Below are 20,785 nucleotides of genomic sequence, written 5' to 3'. Positions count from 1 at the left end.
TGTTCTGCTGAAGATAGGCTGATCACTAGGGAAGATGACAAAATAATGAAGTACGTTGAAAGTATCTCTGTGTGCATATGTAGACTTGCAGATCTAGCTACTTGCACAAGCACAGCCACATAGACTCCATGGGTTTCAGGTTCCTGGTGTGATGTTGCATCATGCACGTTCGCAGGAAGGATTTCCTAGACTAAAAATGCTACTCAAAAAATGATGAAATATAACACCTACCAGCAGAGGTTCTGGATACAGTTCCAGCTGTGCTCTATACAAAATGTCATCCATAGCTTTACGAGCCAGATCCCATTCTCCATTATAACTACAAAGGTAAATATATACATAATAATAAGTATCTAGATCAACAGATGAGCCTTCTTGGTTACATAACCTTCATGGATTTGAGTATTCCTTGAGAGCATAATTTAGAGGAGTGGAACTACTTGTGCCCATTAGCAGTAAGTCTGCTATTTAGAGAACTTGTTCTGAAGTAGCGTCTACGGAGACAAAGTTTATCTTCATTTGCCACTCTAAGCAGTTTAAAAACTATGCAACTAGTTATTGATCAGGTAGTCATGAAATATTCTGAAATTCAACCAGGATTATTTTAATATTACTCCGCTTTTTGAGTATTCCTGTGTTACTAATCTCTTAATTATTTCAGATAAGAAGAGAGGTTCATACATTGTCGTGACTATCAAAGGTAGATGACATCAGCATTTCACAGAAAAAATGAGATCTTCTTTCCTTAACAAGACTGATGTCAAAACTAAGCATGCAAAAACACAGACAGCAGACAATGGTTGGAAGTGGGTTTTTGAAAAGATTTTTTACATTAGCTGTTATACCTAGTAAGTGCTGTTCTAGCCCTCCTTCTCCAATATTAAATAGGTAACTTCAACTAGTTGGAGAACTATCTTCTCTTTCTGAGGACCTGATTGCTAGACACAGCATCTGCCCACTAGAAAATAGAACATTTCAAAGGTAGCATGCCTAAATGAGTGTGAAAATCAAGCTGACATCTTTTATTTTCTATGCATATTAAAAAAAAAAAAACAAAACAAACAACTTACAAGGCATAATAAATCCCTGTTAGCATTTGCACCATGAATTCAGATGAAACTGGAATCCTACTGTTGACTCCCTTGTACTTTCTCACTTGTTGGCGAGGATATCCACAGACACAAATTCTAAAGAAATCATGGATTTGTCATTAGCAAACAATGCAGAACCACCTTTGTACGGGACAGTACAAAGCTTGGCGTTCAGTACACATTTTAACCCCAACAGACCCCATCAGCAACCCTGTGCTGACGTACTCATTGTGGAAGGAGGGTATGCCCTCTACTGGCAGAGTTCAAATCCTTCAAAATAGAGGCATCCTAAACACTCCTGTCACATTTATACTACAGTGGAACCTCAAAGAAAAGTGCCAGTAAAAGTAATTCTGAATCCACGCATTTGCTGCAGAACAGACCAAAAGAGAAGTTAATGGCATTTACTGAAATTAAGCAGAATAGCAACTATCAATCTCACAGACAGAAGCATAAGTGTCATTGCATGTAACATGGAAGCTGCATACGAGTTTTCGAGCAAAGAGACCGGAAGCGTCACTTTCATAAAACTATTCCAAAATCCAGTAAAAGTCAGCTTTAGAACTTAGTTCTGAACCAAATTCCACATTAGGTTCTGTAGTCATCACATTTTGGAAATCAAAGATATTGGGTAGTTAAATATTCAATTCATTGGCTACTACTGTAACATGGACTTCCGGAATGACCTTTAATGACATGAATCAAAGTATTTCCTTCTCCAAAACACAAGTTAGAAGGTTTAGTCTCAGAAGAATTCAATTCTTCAGCTTCAATACCAGAGATCTTGCAAAACTATTATGAAATATATTTTTTCCAGAAAAAAAATGAGTTAAGATTGTACTGCAGTACTCTTCAAATTACATCTGTAATAAGATATTTCAACAGACTTTTTTATTAATACTAACTTTACCACTAACCTACTGCACTCTTTTCCTCTTCTCCTCTATCCTGCAACTCATTTTATGCTTTGGCTATTTAAAAACCCACAGATCAAACAACAACAACAAAATGTACTGATATCAGGGACTGCCCCAATGCAGGTGCAGGATCTTGCACTTGGCCTTGTCGAACTTCATGAGGTTAAGATACCTACAGGTATAGGATAAATACTCTCTATGCCCTCATCTGGCGTTGAAAGTAATTCTACAAGTCCCGGGCTTGCACTGCCACTTCACAGAGTTGGTCAACAGCTGCTTCAAGCAGCAGTATTTAGTTATAATTCTCACAGAAATTTACAAAGCTAAATACAAACTTCTCAGTCTGGCTTAAACAAGGATTTAAATGATTGAATTCAACAATTCAAAAATAATATTTCTTAAAAAAATTATTTTGCTTAGTTTTGAATTTTTATTTTCAAAAGTAGCCAAACATTAATTTGTAACTAACTGCAGGTTTTCCCCTAAATTTGATAGTGTTGTTGGCCAGAAGCATAGACTAAGTACTCTTTGATTATTCACTCAGAATTTAAACTCCAATTTTATTTTTGTTAGAAATACATTACTTCAGATTGTATTGCAATTTGTGTCTCTACTATTCAAACAGCTTAAAACTAGATTTTTAGAAACCAGAAAACAAATAAATTTTAATCTTAAAAATACATAGAGTGCACCTGCAAAGTATACCCACAGCTAGGTAAAACAAATCTTACTTCCAATTAAGTGAATTAAATTGACTCTTCTGTTAAATATGCTTACGATATTGGAAACAAATGAGTTCATCCTTTCGTATTTATTTTTGCCTATACACGGTAAAAGTTAAAGCATGAATGCTGGTTTTCCAACCCTTACCTAATCCTAAACCACACGAGCCAATTACTGAAATTAAACAGGCTGAAGAAGTCCCTCACAAAAATCTCATCCCACTTTCCTCCTCTTTATCCCCTAGAAGAGGCTATTATTATGCAACTTGGGCAATACTTCAGGTCATAGATAATCCATAATTTCTATCAGTAGTCTGACTCAAATACTTATGATCCACTAAAATAAAAAGCATTTCAGTGTTATGCAAAGCTTGAGGAGTGGAGGCAGCAGCAAGGAAGTGTCCAGTTTCAACAAAAATGCCAATTTACATTAGAAAACCATCTAAACAGGTCATTTTTATGCTGATGTATATATTTATGCATTTACTAGATGTTACTGTATAGGCATACAGTAAGTATTTTGGGGGGGGAAATAGTGAATTCACAGTAGGAATGTGATCGGTTAACACTAACAGTTATATAGAAAGAATCTTAATACAGACCCTCTATTAATGACAATATTGATTGGTTTTAAAAAGCCCTACTCTAACCTGAGTCACTTCCTCTAAAAAGGCCAAAATGACATCAACAGAACTGCTTCGCTTTACATCATAGTAGTATTCTTATGAAAAGAGACTTAGTAACTGGTGATACCCAAATGCAAAAAAAAAAAATCTGTATTTACAACACTTGAGATCAGCACAAAATATTCTGTGCTGCAGTTGGCACATTTACAATTCATGTTTGTAAATAAGTACTAGAAGCTTTTGCTTCTTTAGAAAAGTCATAAGAATTGAATTAGACTTGCTAGAAGAATGCACATTCATTGTAGATTGCTTTCACACAAGATCTTCCAAAGAAACCTAAACTGAACACTGCTTGAACACTGGTTTGTTTTTTTGTTTGTTTGTGGGTTGGTTTTTTGTTTGTTTGTTCGCATTTGTTTTGTTTGTTTGTTTGTTTAAATAACAGCAGGGTTTGGAAACACAAGTATCTGTAAGAACAAATGTATTTGTAGTCTCAAGATCTGCTATAATTTCAAGAAAGTTTCAACTTGCACAGCATCTGAATGTATTTAGTAAGCTTGCAATGCAAAATTTACCACAATTTTAGAATACCTTTCTGGCTTTATTTAGTTAACGCTCCTACAACTACCTTGATTAAAAACAGTTCCCTTGATTTGACTTTTCCACTTACCAGTGCTGCCAGGTCATTGCTTCCCCATTTTGAGATCTCAACCCAAAGTTATATGAGATACTTGAAAAGCAAATAATGCAGCTATAAACACTTATGGAAAAAAAGTTAAAAATGATTGCATTTCAAGTTGAAAATGCTATTTTAAGTGTAATCAACCTACAGATATTACCTTGAACAAATTTGACACAAGGACTGAAGAGAAACTGCAGGCATGTAGCTTAAGGCAGCATTGTAACAGAGCAGGAGGAAAGTCAGCACTTCAAACCTGGGATTTACAAGAAACATTTAGAAAACAAAATTGGTAATGTAATTCTAAATAAAGGTTTACATAATAATTTTCAAGAGATATTTTAAGAGATTGGGGATTTTATTCCAATAAAATTGACGATTGAGTAGTTTGGTTCTGCAAAGCTTTTCTTCATGTAGTAATATTCACTGCTAGTCTTTCTGCATCTATATTTACACGTTTAAAAACAAAACACCACAAAACAAAAGCATACCCCTAACTACCTTCAGTCTGCAACTATATTAAAAATTATAAGCAGTCATGATTCATTAGCGATTCTCAAGCAAAATCCTATGATACAATGTCACCTGTTCTGTGCTGTTAACATCTCCCTCTGAGGATGAGGTCCACTGTACACAACCCTGGACAAGCCATGCTGCGACAGAGCTCCTTCGGTGAGAGCCATGGAGCCAATGCTGGAAGGCTAAAGGAAAAAGGGTCATTCAAAACATGTCCACTTGAAGTTTTGCTACAAAGCAAGTGAAAATAGACAATGATCAGCATCACCATATTTGTACATAAATTTTCAATGGGCTTAAGGTTATCTGACCACTTAGCTGTCTTAGACTTGAAAAGTTACTTTACACCAGCTAAGGTAGATGGCTTCAGAACAGGGAAAAAACAAAACCAACAACAACAACAAAAAACAACACACACACAGATGGTGCATGGACGTATGAATGTTATGAAGTCATGACTATTCAGTCTTGAAGAGGTCACAGAGACCTGTTAGTAGTCCTCAGAAGACTGAGAAGAATGTTGCTATGTCATTATGTAACACATTAAAACTAATTTTCACTTTTATTCTTAAAAAAACAGCCCCCCAGAGCATACTGCCTTTTTCAGTCAGTAAGAGCGTTATGTTGTAGAAGGCACTTACTTCATGATAGACTGAAGGTTTGGACAAAGACGGAATTGTGAAACTCAGCACTTTGCTGTGTCCTTCTTTGTTAACTATCTCCTGAAAAAGCCAGAAGATACCAATGGTTACACTGTACCACATAAACCAAACATTCAAAAATGTTATAATGCTAGATAGGGCTGAATGCATAAAAAATAAAACAAATTGTTATCGGGACAGATAGGGATACTATGGCAATCCAAGCTACAAGCTTGAAATTATCTCTGTATTTGCTTCCTATCACAGTACATTTGCTTTGTTTATGAAAACTATTCAAATGACTTAGCAAAGGGCACATGCATTTACATACATAGTCCACTTCAAAAACAATAACTAGAAATCTCAGTATGTTTAAACAGTGTTACCTTTCAAAAATCATACACTGTTTACCAGTTGTGAAGGTTAATGCTCAGTAATTCTGCTCTGAAAACTACACATCAAGTAATGAGTCTACAAGTAATTTGTTTTGGAAATATTATAGCTCTGGAATGACTGCAGCCTCATATGGTTTGATAGTAGCGGACATCATGGTATGTGCAAAAGTCCATGTTTGATAATTTCATACTTAGGGAGAGCTAAAAGAAGCATGGATTCAAAGCTTTAGAGAAGCTACTTTCCTGTAAGATACCACCATAGCAGTAATTTGGCAGAGAGCACTGAAGTACTTCAAATAAAAAAACTCCACAAGTTCCAAAGTAGACCTGACCAATAACCAACACCACACATGAGAGATTTTTTTTTTTCCTAAATTTCACCAGCAGATTTCATATATCCAAAGGTAGAGACTGGAGAGGAGCTTCAGTGTCTCCTAATACCCACACCTTGGAAGGCTGAAGGACTAACTTCACATAGGAATTATTAAAACTCTTGGTTTTGAAAACATAAAGTAGCTATTTTAAGAGAAAATAAGTATCTAAGCAGGTCACCTACTACCTTTTCAACATTGTATACTGAAGAACAGTACCATCTTATTTGTTTGAGTTACAAATTGTATACAACATCAACAGAGGGGAAGAAGTCAGCATCAGTAACATGGCATTAATTTAGAATAAGCATTTATTGGGAAGTGGGGTGGGGAGTGGAATAAATGTTTCCAAAATCAGATTATCTACAGCTTCCTATAGAAGCTTGCTGTAAAATTCTTACAACTTCAAGCAGCTGGAGACAGATGGCTATGTTACTAATGGAGTAAGAAACCATTCATAGCTAGGAGAAGATATGACTGGACTGGTTTCAAACTTAACTGTAACATCTTCTAGGAGAAAGACAAGTGATTACAGCCATATCCATCACCTGTTTAAGATCACTTCATCATGGAAATAAAGCAGTGAATTGATTTAAGGCATAAGATACACCACTTTTTTTTTTTTTTCCTCAGATACAACTAAGCAAAAATAAAGCACATGAAACATGTACTCTGCCTAAAAAAAAGAGTTGAATATAAGAGCTCAAGTCTTTTTACATAGAATCCTGGGTGAATAAATGTTTTCACTTGCTTGATAAAGACATTTAAGATTATTTTTAGAAGAAGGATGGGGAGCTGCCTTCTTCAGATTTTCATGCTGAGAAGAGGAGACTTGAAGCTTATCATTGTTTCACTTCCCAAAAAGCCTTCCTAAAGTATCCAGAACATAAGAACTACACTGAAGAGAAGCCTAAAAGGCATAATAACTCTAAGCTTTTTATAATAGCCATAAAAAGACTAAATGCGTTTTGCTGTAATAATTAAAATATGGTGCTCTTAAAAGTTCCTTCATAATTCTGTCCTTCAAGCAATAATTTAGTAACAAACAGTATCTTTTCATACAAAATACGAAAAAGATGTGAAGGTTATTACAAAATGAGACCTTTAATTTCTCAAAGCTAAGCAATCTGTTCAGCAATTGAGTACTAAGAACTTGTTGAAAGTGATTTTTTGTGTTTTCTAGTCAAGACAGTCAAAACACCCCAGAAAATATGGGCAATCACTTCAAAAGTAGTACCTCTAAAAGTTCTCAAGCAGAACATAAGTTTAATCACCATGCCAAGAATTAAGTAACAAAAAAAAAAAAAAAAAAAAGAGGACTCCTTTGCTTCTTTCAGCCATTAATGCATTAACACTTTCCAGGAACCACAAGAAGAGCAGAGGAAATATTCACCAAAACAAAAAGAAGAGAAGTTCAAGTTTCAGATTTCCAACAAGGACATTAATTTGAAGATTCAAAACTCAATCCATTTCAATTCTGAAACAAAATTGTTAATTATTCCTCAGTAAAATACTCTACAGTATCCCCCAAAAGCACACTAATATTTTTAGGTCTGAATAATTACACACAAATACAAACCAAGTTATAAACTCCTAGGAGAAGAGCCTCTATGCATCCGCTGCTCTGCAAATCTCTGCTGGCCGAGACAGAAAGATAGCACCACATCAACTCCGGCAGAAACTGCAGCGTAAACCGCAGTAATTGTTGCTCACCACTGCGATAGAACTCGAAGAGCTGATGGCAAACGGGCTCCAGAAGCTGAAATACAAATTACAGTTGTGAATGAATAAGACATTACAAGAAACTGCCAACTTTGCATGGATCTATCCTTTGGACAAAAATGTACACTGATAAATGTTACATTTTAGCTATTAAAGAATTACTGATGCAATAACTGCCCAAGTCACCTTACGCACTTGCTACCCCTTGTAATGTACTTTCAGATGATAAAATTAGATTCTTCTAGCCCATGTGAAGAAAGAATTCCAATAGCTCCTTTTGACCATTTTTGGTTCACATTCTCCAGCCTCCAAGGCATAAATAGAGGATACTTGTTATCACCACATCTCATACCATGCCTTCAATACCTCTAATATACAGGAAAAGTACCTGAACAAAAGGTCTTGCTATTCTAGAGCTTCAACAGTGTACACACAAATCGCTGGAAGCTTTTACCCACTGAAAAGAGCTGCATAACACTCAAATTCAAAGTACTACAATAACTTCAATTCAAAGTACTACAATAACTTAGATACAGCAGAATTAGTTCACTTTTCCACTCTCATTAAAATCTAGAAACTTCAGTGTATTTATACGTTTGAGACAGAAATGGGAAGCCTCAAGAGTAATCTTATAATCAAACTTGTTAAGCTGATATAAATGGAAGTAATACATTGAACTGGAAGTAATACATTGAGCTAGAATAAGTTTAAAAAAATCTTAAAAACAAACAGCCTGCACTGTGTTTCTGGATTTAATGCACATTCTTGTGCTACCACCTATCTCTGCTAGAGGACAGAACATAGTGTAAACCATCATGTGTGAACATATGGAAGTTGTATTTTTCTTTTGTCACCCTAGATAGGAGATTTCCTAACCCAAGTGGAAAACGCTGTCAAAACCAGTAGGCACTTTCAAAGCCAGCTGAACTGGACAGTGAACTTCCAAGTAAAAACTCAGAAGTACAGACTCAAAAATACTTTTTGGCAGCAAACACAGCAAACCATCACTAAGAGTGTGGAACTATAAAATAATTTATTCTAAAATAAAAAATGGGGTGGGGAAGGAAAAAGTGGGATTTTTAATTGAACCTTCTAAATAATTTGTTTGCAAATAATAACAAATAGGAGGACCCTATAATCTAAGAAACTACACCCTGAAAAAGAATCAAGGCCGCTGATGCATTTATATTAGCAAACTTTAGAAATGAAATCTGAGATTCCAGCTATTTAGGATTCATTTTATCAGCTCCAGCTAGTATATTAAGAAAGCATTACACAAAATGACACATTCTTCAATTGCAAGTCTCTGAAAGACAGAATTCAGAGGTAACATACCTAAAGGACTAATTTTGCTACCTGGTTCCTTACCTCCAAGATTTAACATCCTAACAGTTCATCTACATCACTCACAGAAACAGACTCTAAATTCATTTCAAAACCAGGAATGTTCAGGCTAGTAACAGACCTGAAATGTACTCCTGCACAAAATCCCCAAAAGTTTCGACCTTAAAATGATGGAGTCCAAACCAGCCAGACATGCATTTTAAAGATTGCACTGAGAAAAGATACCATAACCATTAAAATTGCGACTGCACTTCAGTTCAGAAAGCAAAGTATTACTCAACACCTTTCTGAAAATCCTTAAAAACTGGAATATAGATGTCTAATTTACTGCTAGTAACATGCAGATCGCAATTTCCATTTTATTTTAACCACAATGCTCAGTTGTTCGGCCATTTGTCTGGGTCACACTTTCAGTTTTTTAACAGACCAAGCTTTGACAAAGCTAAGAAACCTCCTCTTCTATATTTCTTCTCTTTACTGCAGCAAAGGAGGCAACAGCATCAGAAGAGCACGACAGAAAAAAAATCTGCTTGCTTTCTCAAGTTTTTCCTCCTGAAGATAAACAAAGTTGAGTCAAAATTTCCTACCCAGCAAAGTAACTTCCGAACCCAAAGGATCTTAGCAGGTTTTAGTTCTTTTTAACAAGTAATTTGGGACAATCTGATCCATTCATATGAAGAGAAACTTCTGACTTCTAACAAATAGAGCTTCTGCTTGGAAAAGACTTGTGAAAAAATCTACAGTAAACACAAAAAATAAATCACACAAAGCTAAGCTCATCATCAATTTGAAGAGCAAAATATGGAAGATCATTCTAGAAAACTTTACCATAAGCACAAGTACTTGCCATCTTCAGCTTACATATTGCACATAATTTGCATGCTCCCTTTAATGAAGTATCAGTTCAGAATGATGTGCTTGAACTTTAAAAGGCACATAAATAGCTATGACAGGTATCCATGTTCACATCGTTATCTCAGTCGAGACAGCTTCATATTAGCACATTTAAATGCGTAATCAGTACAAAACCAGATTTTCTTCCTCAAAATGCCACCACATGCTACAACCTAATATCAAAAAGCACTAATGATTGTTGCTGTTTCAAGATATTGTTTTACACTATACCAGTTCTAAAATGGTGTCTAGACAAACAATATTTAATGCTGGAACAGGAGAAATTTCAAGCAATTTCATCCCTCTTCCTTTTAAGCTGCATCCAAATGTGTTAGACACTCCAAACACTTTCTATTTCCTAATGCAAATGCCTGCATGGCTACTATCTACAAGGACAGAAACAGTGCTTTAGGTAGAAAGCAAAACCTCTTGAATCTGTGAAGAAACAAACTTCAGAATTTATTTTTTTTACGATTGCACACATGAGTCAAATGTTCTTAAATCCTCCAGTCTACTGAAGACTCTCCTTGTACTGAGTGACATTTTTCATCTATCAGTGGCCTAGGAACCTCAAAAGTAACTAACAAAGCTACTATAAATTGGGTATTTCTTTGCTATAACAAACAAGTGCCTCATTTATCTCACAAATTTATTATTAAATTTTTGGCAAAGCAAACAAACAAAAAAAAACCCATATGAAAAGCAAATATGAACCAGTGGAAAATGCAGTCACAGATGCAAATACATATGGTTACTTTTCAAATGTTTAAAAATAGAACACATCCATCCCCCAAAACAAGATCAATCATGATGTTAAGGTACAGATAATTATTATATTAGAAATACATAGATTCAAAGGTGTACAGATGGGGTTGTTTGTCTGTTTTTAGTCTCAGCAGTATTTGTACTGTTCACGCATTAATCCTTTTCCTTTGCTTTATATGCATAAGAAAGGACAGCATATATCCTACACTGTAAAGCAAGTTGTCATTACACAATGCAGCTAATAGATCTCAAAGTTGAAAAGTTACTTGACTTTTTAACTGCTAGTTTGTAACTATTTTTACAACATGGAAAGCTCCAAGTAGTCCTTCCACAAAGTGCCAGGTACTTGGAGGACAGTCCAAATAACAATTTTGGGACTGTTCTCCCAAGGCAGCACACACTCCACGTCAGCACTGGCTTTTCATTTCGAATCAAAGTCTCACTAACAGGGAAATCTTCAATACCTTGCTCCCAGAATTATCCCAACAACCTTTTCAAGCAGAAGTTCCTGCTACTAAGTTCCCTGAGAAACCTAGTGACAGCCAAAAGCAGTAAGAGATCAATGAACATACAAAAGTATCAATTTGGCTATCAACAAGGAGACTCATCGGATTAGTTTACATGTTGACATACATTCTGAAGACCAGACAGGCTTGACTCAGTAGTTGGACTGACTCAGAATGCCTTTCTGAGCAGCAAAGTAAAATTACATTTCCTCTTTGCTGGACAACTTGGGAGTTTCTCAATCAGCATTCTCTCTAAAAATGTGTATACTCTAAGTATTTTATCCTCTGACCACTACTGGTATCACCTTAAGCTTTGGAAAGGTTCCTTATGCTGGGTCTTTTCACAGAAGGAATTAAGGACTTGGTGCAATTTTAAAACAATACACAAAAGTTTGGTGGATGTTAGAAAATGAGATGATACAGTTAACACGACAACTAAAAAGAGCTCAGTATGCTCCAAACTCGACTGAATTTGTTTTGAAGTGTTCAGCTATGTGGTACAGAAACATTATTTGCACAGGTACAGAACAAACCTGCCCCCTCCACCAGGTTTTTCTTTTTTTGTCATCATTTCAGCAAGGGTACATCCACTGTATAAGTGTGTATATTTATATTGCATGTATCTAAAACAAAAACTAAAAAAATAAATTCTAAGCAATAACTTTAAAGTATTGCAAATCTATCTAATATGTTCTCTTGAGTTGTAACAGACAAGCTTGTGACAGCTATAGATTCACACTCAAGTGATAATGAATTAAAAAATAATTCTGTCAGTCTCAAACATCTTTTCCATTCTTTAACATATTTCTCAATTGCATACTCAAGTCCTGAAGCCAATGATCTACAAGCTTAGCTATGATCAGTAGGTTATAAAACTTATTAATTGTTTCCATGGTAGTTCATCATTGCTAAGAGCAGACATTCTGAGGGAGACGCTTCATGTAGTTCTGTAGTTCACGTAGTTAGAACGCAATAAACTAGCAAGCAACGTCTTATTTTGTTCTGCAGGTGTTATGTCAGACATTTTGTCTGAGAGATCCGATATACTCACTTCACTCTGTGGCTCCTGAATTACTTTGTAAAGAGACGAAATCAAAGCACTCTTGTCTTTCAAGTTTGTAGCATAGCTGGATATGGATGCTTCTGGTAGTGTCTGAAATAAAAATATTATATGTACTCAAAAAAGCCATTTCTATAATTAAAAATATAACTGTTATTTCAACAGTTTTCCATTATATATTACTATTTACCAGTTTACTGTAAACTAAAACTTGTTTCACAAAGAAATCTTTACTATGGAAATCAACATGTTTTCTGGACAGCAAGATGGCCAGAAGACACACTACATTTTATCACTGCAGACAGTTTAATACAGAATGTAATTACAGTGGATGGGAAATAGATAAAAACTAAGAGTTTCAGGTACCACTCCTCTAAACAGATTTTCTGTCAGTAATCAAGAGGGTAAAAATCTAATCTTTTTAACAACCCTTTGGAAGCTGTACATTTAGAATTATTACACTATTCACAGCTTTTACAAGAGTTCTTATCTACAGTCCTTCAAAGGAGATCATACTCCATCATACAGATAGGAAAACACGTTCCCAGTGTATTTAAGTAAACAAGGAGCAAAACCTATAGCCATGTCCATACTTCAACCAACAAGACCATTCATCTATGATACCCATTTTCATCCTCTGTATCAGAAAGCATGTAATCCCAAAGAGGACAAGGAAAAAAATTCTTTCAAGCAGACATTTGTATATATCACATTATCTCAGCAAAATCCAAGGTTACTATTTTTCTTCACTTTCTACAGTTTTTGAGTACTCTTCCACAGTGCTCCAGCAGCGATTCAAACACCACAGGCTAAATATCTGACAGTATATTACCTTGAACTCCGATAACCACTCCTCCACAGTCCCAGTATCCACAGCTAACATCTTCCAACATCCGCTCCAAACCTTCAGCCTGAAAGAATAAGTAAACAGTTTATGAAAACTATGTAACCACTGCATTAAGCAGATGATGAAAATTAAGTTCCTGGGAATATTTGTTAAAATCTTATCATGCTTTTACTTGTTAACATTTCACATACTGACATTACTTTGAACTTTAATTCTACCTCACTTGAGCAAGCTGCTGGAAGCATTCAGCACAGGAGTCTCCACGTACAGCAGTTTAATAAATTCCAAACATGTATTGCGTGGGAAGCTCAATAAGTCAAAGATTTGCAGAAATGGCATTTTGAAAAAAGAAAATATTACCTTCTCAATTTCAATTTATTTTTCAGCTTACAGAACTCGAGAGAAAACTGTATGGACTCCCTGAAAAGAAGTGACTGTTCAGGTTTTTTCTAGTCAACTGCTATTCCTAACTTGGAAAAGGTCACTGAATAAAGGCTCATGGAAAAATCTTTCAATCCTCCCCCACCGTGGCAACTGCAAGACAACAAGCCTGCTGCCTCAGCATGGAGCCTATGACAGACTCCCTGCCCAATGTCCTGCACAATCTCAGACACAGTAAGTTCATCAGTACTAAGACTTGAACATGAGACAAGCAGAGTGGCTTTTGAAACTCATTTCTGATTTCTCTTAGTTTTTGAGAAAACATTTTAAAACAACTGTCCTTTGGAACAGCTTATTCTGAAACAAAGACCACCATATCATTAAGATACAAAAGTACTAAAATTTAAAATAGTATGCTGTGAGGGATTCCCTAGGCATAGGTAAATTATCCCAGAAACACAGAATTTTAGGGATTGGAAGGGACCTCAAAAGATCATCTAGTCCAATCCCCCTGCCGGAGCAGGAACACCTAGATGAGGTTACACAGGAAGGTGTCCAGGTGGGTTTTGAATGTCTCCAGAGAAGGAGACTCCACAACCTCCCTGAGCAGCCTGTACCAGTGCTCTGCCACCCTCACTGTGAAGAAGTTTCTTCTCAAATTTAAAAGGAACCTCCTGTGTTCCAGTTTGTACCTATTGCCCCTTGTCTTATCATTGGTTGTCATTGAGAAGAGCCTGGCTCCATCCTCATGACACTCACCCTTTATATATCTATAAACATTAATAAGGTCACCCTTTAGTCTCCTCCAAGCTACAGAGACCCAGCTCCCTCAGCCTTTCCTCATATGGCAGATGCTCCACTCCCTTAATCATCTTCGTTGCCCTGCACTGGACTCTGTCCAGCATTTCCCTGTCCTTCTTGAACTGAGGGGCCCAGAACTGGACACAATACTCCAGATGAGGTCTCACCAGGGCAGAGTAGAGGAGGAGGAGAACCTCTCTTGACCTACTGACCACCCCCCTTCTAATATACCCCTATTCAAAAATACACATTAGCTTACCCAAATTGTGACCATGGATTTCAAACAATGACAAGATTAAATACTCATCTGAGGAGAAAAATAACACTTACTCAGTGAAATGTTCAGTTACATGAGATATCCCATCAAGTTTTGTTTTGCCAGTTTAAAATTAGTTATGAAGTACTGATACCAAAGTATGGGTTTGTTGATAAAAGACAAACAAGGAAAAGAGAGGAAATGAAGAATTGAATTGTATAACACATATTTTGTTCTGAAATCCAGACTGTAGTAGAATATATCCAAAGAATGTAAAGAAGTTTAAAAGGAGAAGAAGCAGATATGATAACAGTGAGAGCTCACTATAACCCTCCAAAGCAAGGAGAAAAAAAAAATACTCAAGTAAGACTTTAAGTAAAGAGAAAGCAACAAAAATCTCTCAATGCATAGGTTATGGTTGTGAGAAAATGAATATTCAGACATGAATGGCAAAAGGGATAAAATTGAACAGGCTGTCCAGCAACTTCTTGAATCATTTTGATATACAATAACAGTGTAAGCAGCTGTAGATTTCCATACCTCCTCACTAGCATCATCATTACATAAATGACCTGGTCAGGTGAATCCACGGGGACCAGGTAGGTCAATCTACTCTTACAACCACAAGAAGATAGGCAAGTCTGCACAACACATAAAAGACCAGTGCTTTCTGAGGATGAAAGGGCAACAAGGAAGGACTAAGAAAATATGAGCCACACTGGGCTAGATTTAATTTCTGGGAACAAGAGCAGTAGTAGCTGTAAACACCTAGGCGGTAAAACGTAACAGCTCCACTAAGAGGCTTCTCCTGGCAGGAAGAGATTGGGGCAGCTCTGTGAGAAGGATACCAGCAACATCAGGGGAGGCAGATGACAATGCACAGACAAATGAGGAAAGTGACAGACCAGGTTGGCAACCAAAGGGTAATGGAGCTAACCAGCCCCCCTTCTCGCCCCCTCAAATGCAAGCACGCAAACAAAGCACTGCTTCAGGACAGCATGGTGGAGGAAGCTCTCTTACCGTTTCTAGCAAATCAGCACAACCGGGTGCCTCTGTGAAGTGCCCATACACCCACGCACCTGCAGCACAGAGACCAAGCAGGCGGAATTAGTGGTCTGAGTGTGATTGCAGGGCTGCAATCTCTATGGTATCATCGAGACACCACAGCATAGCTCACACAACCAGAGTACTGCCATGGCTTGATATGGGCTCTGTAAGGACACTCTGGGATTGAGCTCTACCCTGCAATGGATGATGAAACAGCTGAGAGCCTATGGGTCACAGATGAGAGGGCAAGACCAACATGGATGACATTGACAGGTGCCTGCTACTTATTACCAGATGAAGACAAAATACGCAAGACCTTATTCACATAAGAAGCCTCACGTTTACAGGCACTTGGTCCTCACATAGAACATGAATTAACCTGATATCTCCTGGAAGGGCAACACAACAGGTAACAAGCAACCCTGAGGGTTTTTGGAGTGCACTGATATTAAATTCCTGAGAGTGGTTACTAAGGAGCCAACAAGGGCTGGCACTCTGCTAAACATCGTAATTACAAACATGGAAAACTGGGCACTGATGTGAGGATCGGGGCAGCTATAGCTGCACATAACAGAGCACAGGATTCCGAGAGGAAGAAGGATCAAAGGAAGGAGGATCAACACCACTCAAAAATGGTTCCCAGGCTTTTGCAAAAATACCATCAGCAACAGGAAGAGTAGGGGAAAATAGGGCTCCATGGCTGGGTGGGGCAGAGGACCTGCTGACAAGGGATATGGAAAAGGCCAAGGTGCTGCCTTTACCAGCAAGAGCAGCCCTCAGGAATCCCAGGCCTCTGAGCACAGGACATGGCCTCAGTCTCCAGGCTCAAAGGGCTGTGACCAGTGGCACAAAGCCCAGCTGGAAAGCCTGGCCTTACTGGTGTATGCCAGGGGTCAATACCCAGGCCAGGAACATCTAACATCTTCATTAATGAAGACAGATGATGGGACAGAGCTCACCCTCAGCACGTTTGCAGATAACACAAACCCAAGAGGAAAGGTCGATACAGGCACAAGACATGAGCCGACATGTGAATCTCAGGAAGTTCACAGGCCAACACCAAGCCCTACCCCTGGGGACAAACCCCCCAGGCACCAGCACACACAGGGGTCAGATGGCTGGAAAGCAGCTTTGCAGAAAAAGCCCTGGAGGTCTTCATGAACAAGGGGAACATGAAACAGCAACACAGAGCCTCGCAGCAAAGATGCCCAACAGGCCCCAGATCACCACCAGGTCAAGGGAGGTGATCATTCCCTGTACTCAGCCAGGGTGACACACATTTGGAGCACTGGGCTCCCCAGCAAAACAGACACATGGACATATTGGAGAGAGTTTGGGAAAGGGACAGAAAGCTGATGGATGAACTGAAGCATCTCTTACATGAGGAGAGGCTGGAACTGTTAAGCCTGGAGAAGAGAATGCTCACAGGGACTTTATGAATGTAGATAATTACATGAGGGGAAGGACTAGAGAAGACAGAGCCAGGTTCTTTCCATGGATGTCTTGTGACAGGACAAAAGGCAACAGGCAAAAACTGAAATACAGTAAAAAAGGGTTTAAATGTCATTTCATGTAAGAGCTATTGAACACTGCAACTGACTGCCCAGAATGGTTGAGAAGTCTCCACCCTCGGAGATATTCAATCCCAGTTGGACAAGATTCTGAGCAACTTATTCCAATTTTCACTACTTTGAGCAAAGAAGGTTGAACTTGATGATCTCCAGAAATCCATTCAAACCTCATCCACTTTGTGTATCTACAAAGAAATGAGAAGGACTGCAATGAAGGAAACTCATCTAGCTAAATATCAACCCTTTCTGACAAGCACTGCTGGTTTCTAAAGGTATGATGATGACAATACAGATTAGTGGCCTCTGTATGGTATAGGTCATGTGTCAAACCCTGCCGTGAAGTGAGGCTTTTAATGATGCTGTTCTTGCAGCCCAGACAGCCAGCTGTATCCTGTGCTGCATCAAAAGAAGAGTGACCAGCAGGTCAAGGGAGGTGATTCTCCCCTTCTGCTCTTGTGAGACCCCACCTGGAATGCAGCATTCAGCTCTGGGGCCCCCAACATAAGAAGGACATGGACCTGCTGGAGCAAGTCCAGAGGAGGCCACAAAAATGATCAGAGGGCTGGAACACCTCTGCTATGATGACAGGCTGAGAGAGTTGGAGTTGTTCAGCCTGGAGAAGAAAAGGCTCCAGGGAGGCCTTATAGCAGCCTTCCAACATAAAGGGGACCTACAAGAAACCTAGAGAGGGACTTTTTACAAGGGCGTGTAGTGATAAGACATGGGGTAATGGCTTTAAACTGAAAGAGGATGGGATTTAGATCAGATATAACAAAGAAATTCTTCACCATTGGGGTGATGAGGCACTGGAACAGGCTGCCCAGAGAAGCTGTGGATGCCCCATACCTGGAAGTGTTCAAGGCCAGGCTGGATGGCACTTCGAGCAACCTGGTCTAGTGGAAGGTATCCCTGTCCATGGTAGGGGAGTTGGAACTAGATGATCTTTAAGGACCCTTCCAACCCAAACTATTCTATAATACTGTGTGCTAACCACACAAAGGCTAGTCCTGCTAGAATTATTGAAGCAACAACTTTCATCAGTTCCTATAGAATCACACACTCTACTAGCCCTACTTTCATTCCTGTGAAGGCAGACAAAGGCCTTAGCAATGTCTCATGCTTTAGCAGAGCCGACAATAGTAACCATTCCCTACTGAGCCCCATTAACAGCACAAATGCCTGTGCTAATATTGACTGTTTAAAGCAAGAAACTCCTGATTTAAAAGTGTTCAGAGAAGTCCTGGATACTCCAGTTCATAATTGACACCACATTTATGAAAGAGATGCATTTTTTCACCTATTTCTACTGATCCATGAAGAATTATATTCAGATTAAAGGTTCCCAGAGAACACAGGATTCATTTGACCAGTATGAACAATAAGAGCATCCTTGACTGGCATTATCCATTGGACTAAGGACAAAACTTCAAACTTTTATGACAGTATATTTGAAGACAAGTATCTCTTTATTTTTTTTTCCCCAAAACCATGAACTTTTGAAACAAAATCTACCAAAAGCTGAACTAAAAGAAACAGGACGAAGTTTTTGCTGAGCAGGTCTTTGATTTTTAAAGTAGCAGAGACATTCCACTGGGAGTTAAGACAGTTGAGAAGCACAGAAAATAGACTGTCCTTATTTTACCTTGAAGTATTAAAATATGTATATACCCTTCTGAATACACTGTTTAACCTCGAGCACATATGCATCCACAGCAATACACATTTGAGTGTCACAAATAAGAAATCTAATTTTATAATTATTTTCCCTGAAGACAAAGATTATCTGTTAGACTGATCTCTTCCTAGAAGGAAATGAACCTCAATTCCACACATCAGGTGTGTGGGATTTGTTAAAACAGGCAGACACTTCTTGTTTTGCTGAGGATTGACACATTTCCTGCTACCTAAATAATGTATTCTTGGTCTGCAACAATGTATGGAGAGAGTCAGCAAACCCAAGACTGTTCTAAAGAAAGAATTAACAAATTTCAGTTAACAATACAATTTCTTCTAAAGCCTATAGAAAGTTTGCAAAAAGTAACTCTGAAATGGATTTTTTAACACAAAGTGGATCAAAATAAGGCCTAATTCATAGCATTTGTTAACCTTTTACAGAAAATAAAATCCCAAAAGGATTAAAAAAGAATGCCTTAATTATAGCTCCGTTTGAATGGATTCAACTGCAAGATATAGGCCACTGTAAGCATTAGATGCCCCAGTTACAATGGAATTAAAGCAACACAAAGCGGATAAAGTAAGTGTATGCTACTTTGAAAAAAAAGCTGTAAAATTTTATTAAGTATGTACTTTATAAATACCAAAACTGTAATGAAAATTCAAACAATACAGCAAGCACTACACAGCATTTCCCCCAAAAAATAAAGACTTATTTTAAAGTATATCAGCATGTAACTCCCTTTGAATAGACTTTTTTCCTTGGTCTCTTGCTCTTGAGTCCCTGGAAAGAGTTCAGATGAGTGAAGTTTGAGAATTTCTTTAAAAATGAGTTGCTAGTTGCTTTTGTCCCCACAAATCAAACAATACTTGAACTAAACCTGACAAGCAGCTTCCAGTGTCAGCATGCTCCTCATTTCAACAAAAATTCAACTCTAGGTGAACCTGCTATAACAGGTGGGTTGGACTAGGTCATCTCCAGAGGTCCCTCTCAACCCCAACCATTCTCTCATAAGGATCAAGCCCACTCCCTGTTCTGTGAAATTAAGAAGCAGAGTCATTTGGATGTCCTGATGGAAGACAGTTGCAGGAAAGAGGACAAAGCGCCAAAGATTCAAATTACACCACAAAATTAATTGTGATGGATCTCAGTAATAGTCAGGTTGCCTCATCTCTGTTGAACATGAAATAAAGCAACTTTAGGCGACACTCCTTCATTGCAGATCCTACCACATTACTTCACATTTGCCACCTGATGAAAGCATGCATATCTACTGCAGCCCAGCTAACCCATGGCAAATTTACCTGTGTGTTTATGCCCTGTGAGTTAAGAGCACTTCGGAGTATTTTCCACAAGACTCTCAGCTTGGATTAGCAGCAAGAAACAGGATTTATACTAAACAATAATTAACAAATTAGCTTTCCCAGTAGAACATCTATTTAAAGTAAGCACACATAAAGCCATAGAGCCCTTACTAATCTCTAACATTGGAATGCTAGGACATATGCAACTTGAGATCTAATAGCAACAAGAGAAAATAAGACTTACATTCCACTCAAAGTCTGCAATCCATTTTGATATAGCTTGAGGTAAGACTGTTCTCTGGATCTGTTTCCAAGTAATAAGCAGCCTCTGAGAGCTGTAAATTGATCTTACTCTATTCTAATACTATCATAAAACTCTCATTACATAGGAGATATCAACTTTTGCTTTGTTTCAAGATGACTAGTACAACTGGAATAAGATATCAAGCAAGTTTATCTGACAAAAGCAAGTCTCGTTTGGAAGAGATTTGTACAACATCTCTACAAAGACTGTTCTGTTTTCCATTACAGTACAAATACAACAGGACCTTACTGAACTTACTGGTTTTAATGGAGGGGGGAGAAAAAGTTGCTATGCAATGAGCTGGTGGAGGGCAGGTCAAGAAGAATTAAGATGTATTCTCTGGTAAACTC

The 20,785-nt window shown here is 37.9% G+C and overlaps 1 protein-coding gene across 8 annotated transcripts in view; it reads right to left on the bottom strand.

Annotated features, from left to right (window-relative positions):
* Positions 1 to 20,785, bottom strand: part of HYCC1 (hyccin PI4KA lipid kinase complex subunit 1) — a 47,151-nt gene that overhangs the window by 10,627 nt on the left and 15,739 nt on the right. For 7 of the 8 annotated variants that reach the window (XM_065832491.2, XM_071805042.1, XM_071805041.1 and 4 more), the window contains 8 exons: positions 13,082 to 13,160; positions 12,241 to 12,342; positions 7,538 to 7,717; positions 5,193 to 5,273; positions 4,621 to 4,736; positions 4,196 to 4,291; positions 1,071 to 1,187; positions 232 to 319 (listed from right to left, as the gene is read on the bottom strand). In XM_065832491.2, coding sequence (XP_065688563.1) covers positions 232 to 319; positions 1,071 to 1,187; positions 4,196 to 4,291; positions 4,621 to 4,736; positions 5,193 to 5,273; positions 7,538 to 7,717; positions 12,241 to 12,342; positions 13,082 to 13,132 — 831 coding nt within the window. In that variant the 5' untranslated portion in view covers positions 13,133 to 13,160. Of the gene's footprint in view, positions 1 to 231; positions 320 to 1,070; positions 1,188 to 4,195; positions 4,292 to 4,620; positions 4,737 to 5,192; positions 5,274 to 7,537; positions 7,718 to 12,240; positions 12,343 to 13,081; positions 13,161 to 14,537; positions 14,586 to 20,785 lie in introns of those variants that run through there. The other variant, XM_071805043.1, reaches the window with a different exon arrangement.

This window comes from Patagioenas fasciata, chromosome 2, assembly GCF_037038585.1.
Source record: "Patagioenas fasciata isolate bPatFas1 chromosome 2, bPatFas1.hap1, whole genome shotgun sequence".
Classification (NCBI taxonomy): domain Eukaryota; kingdom Metazoa; phylum Chordata; class Aves; order Columbiformes; family Columbidae; genus Patagioenas; species Patagioenas fasciata.
The sequence above is the reverse complement of the archived record's forward strand: the minus strand, read 5'-3'. Positions and strand labels throughout refer to the sequence as shown.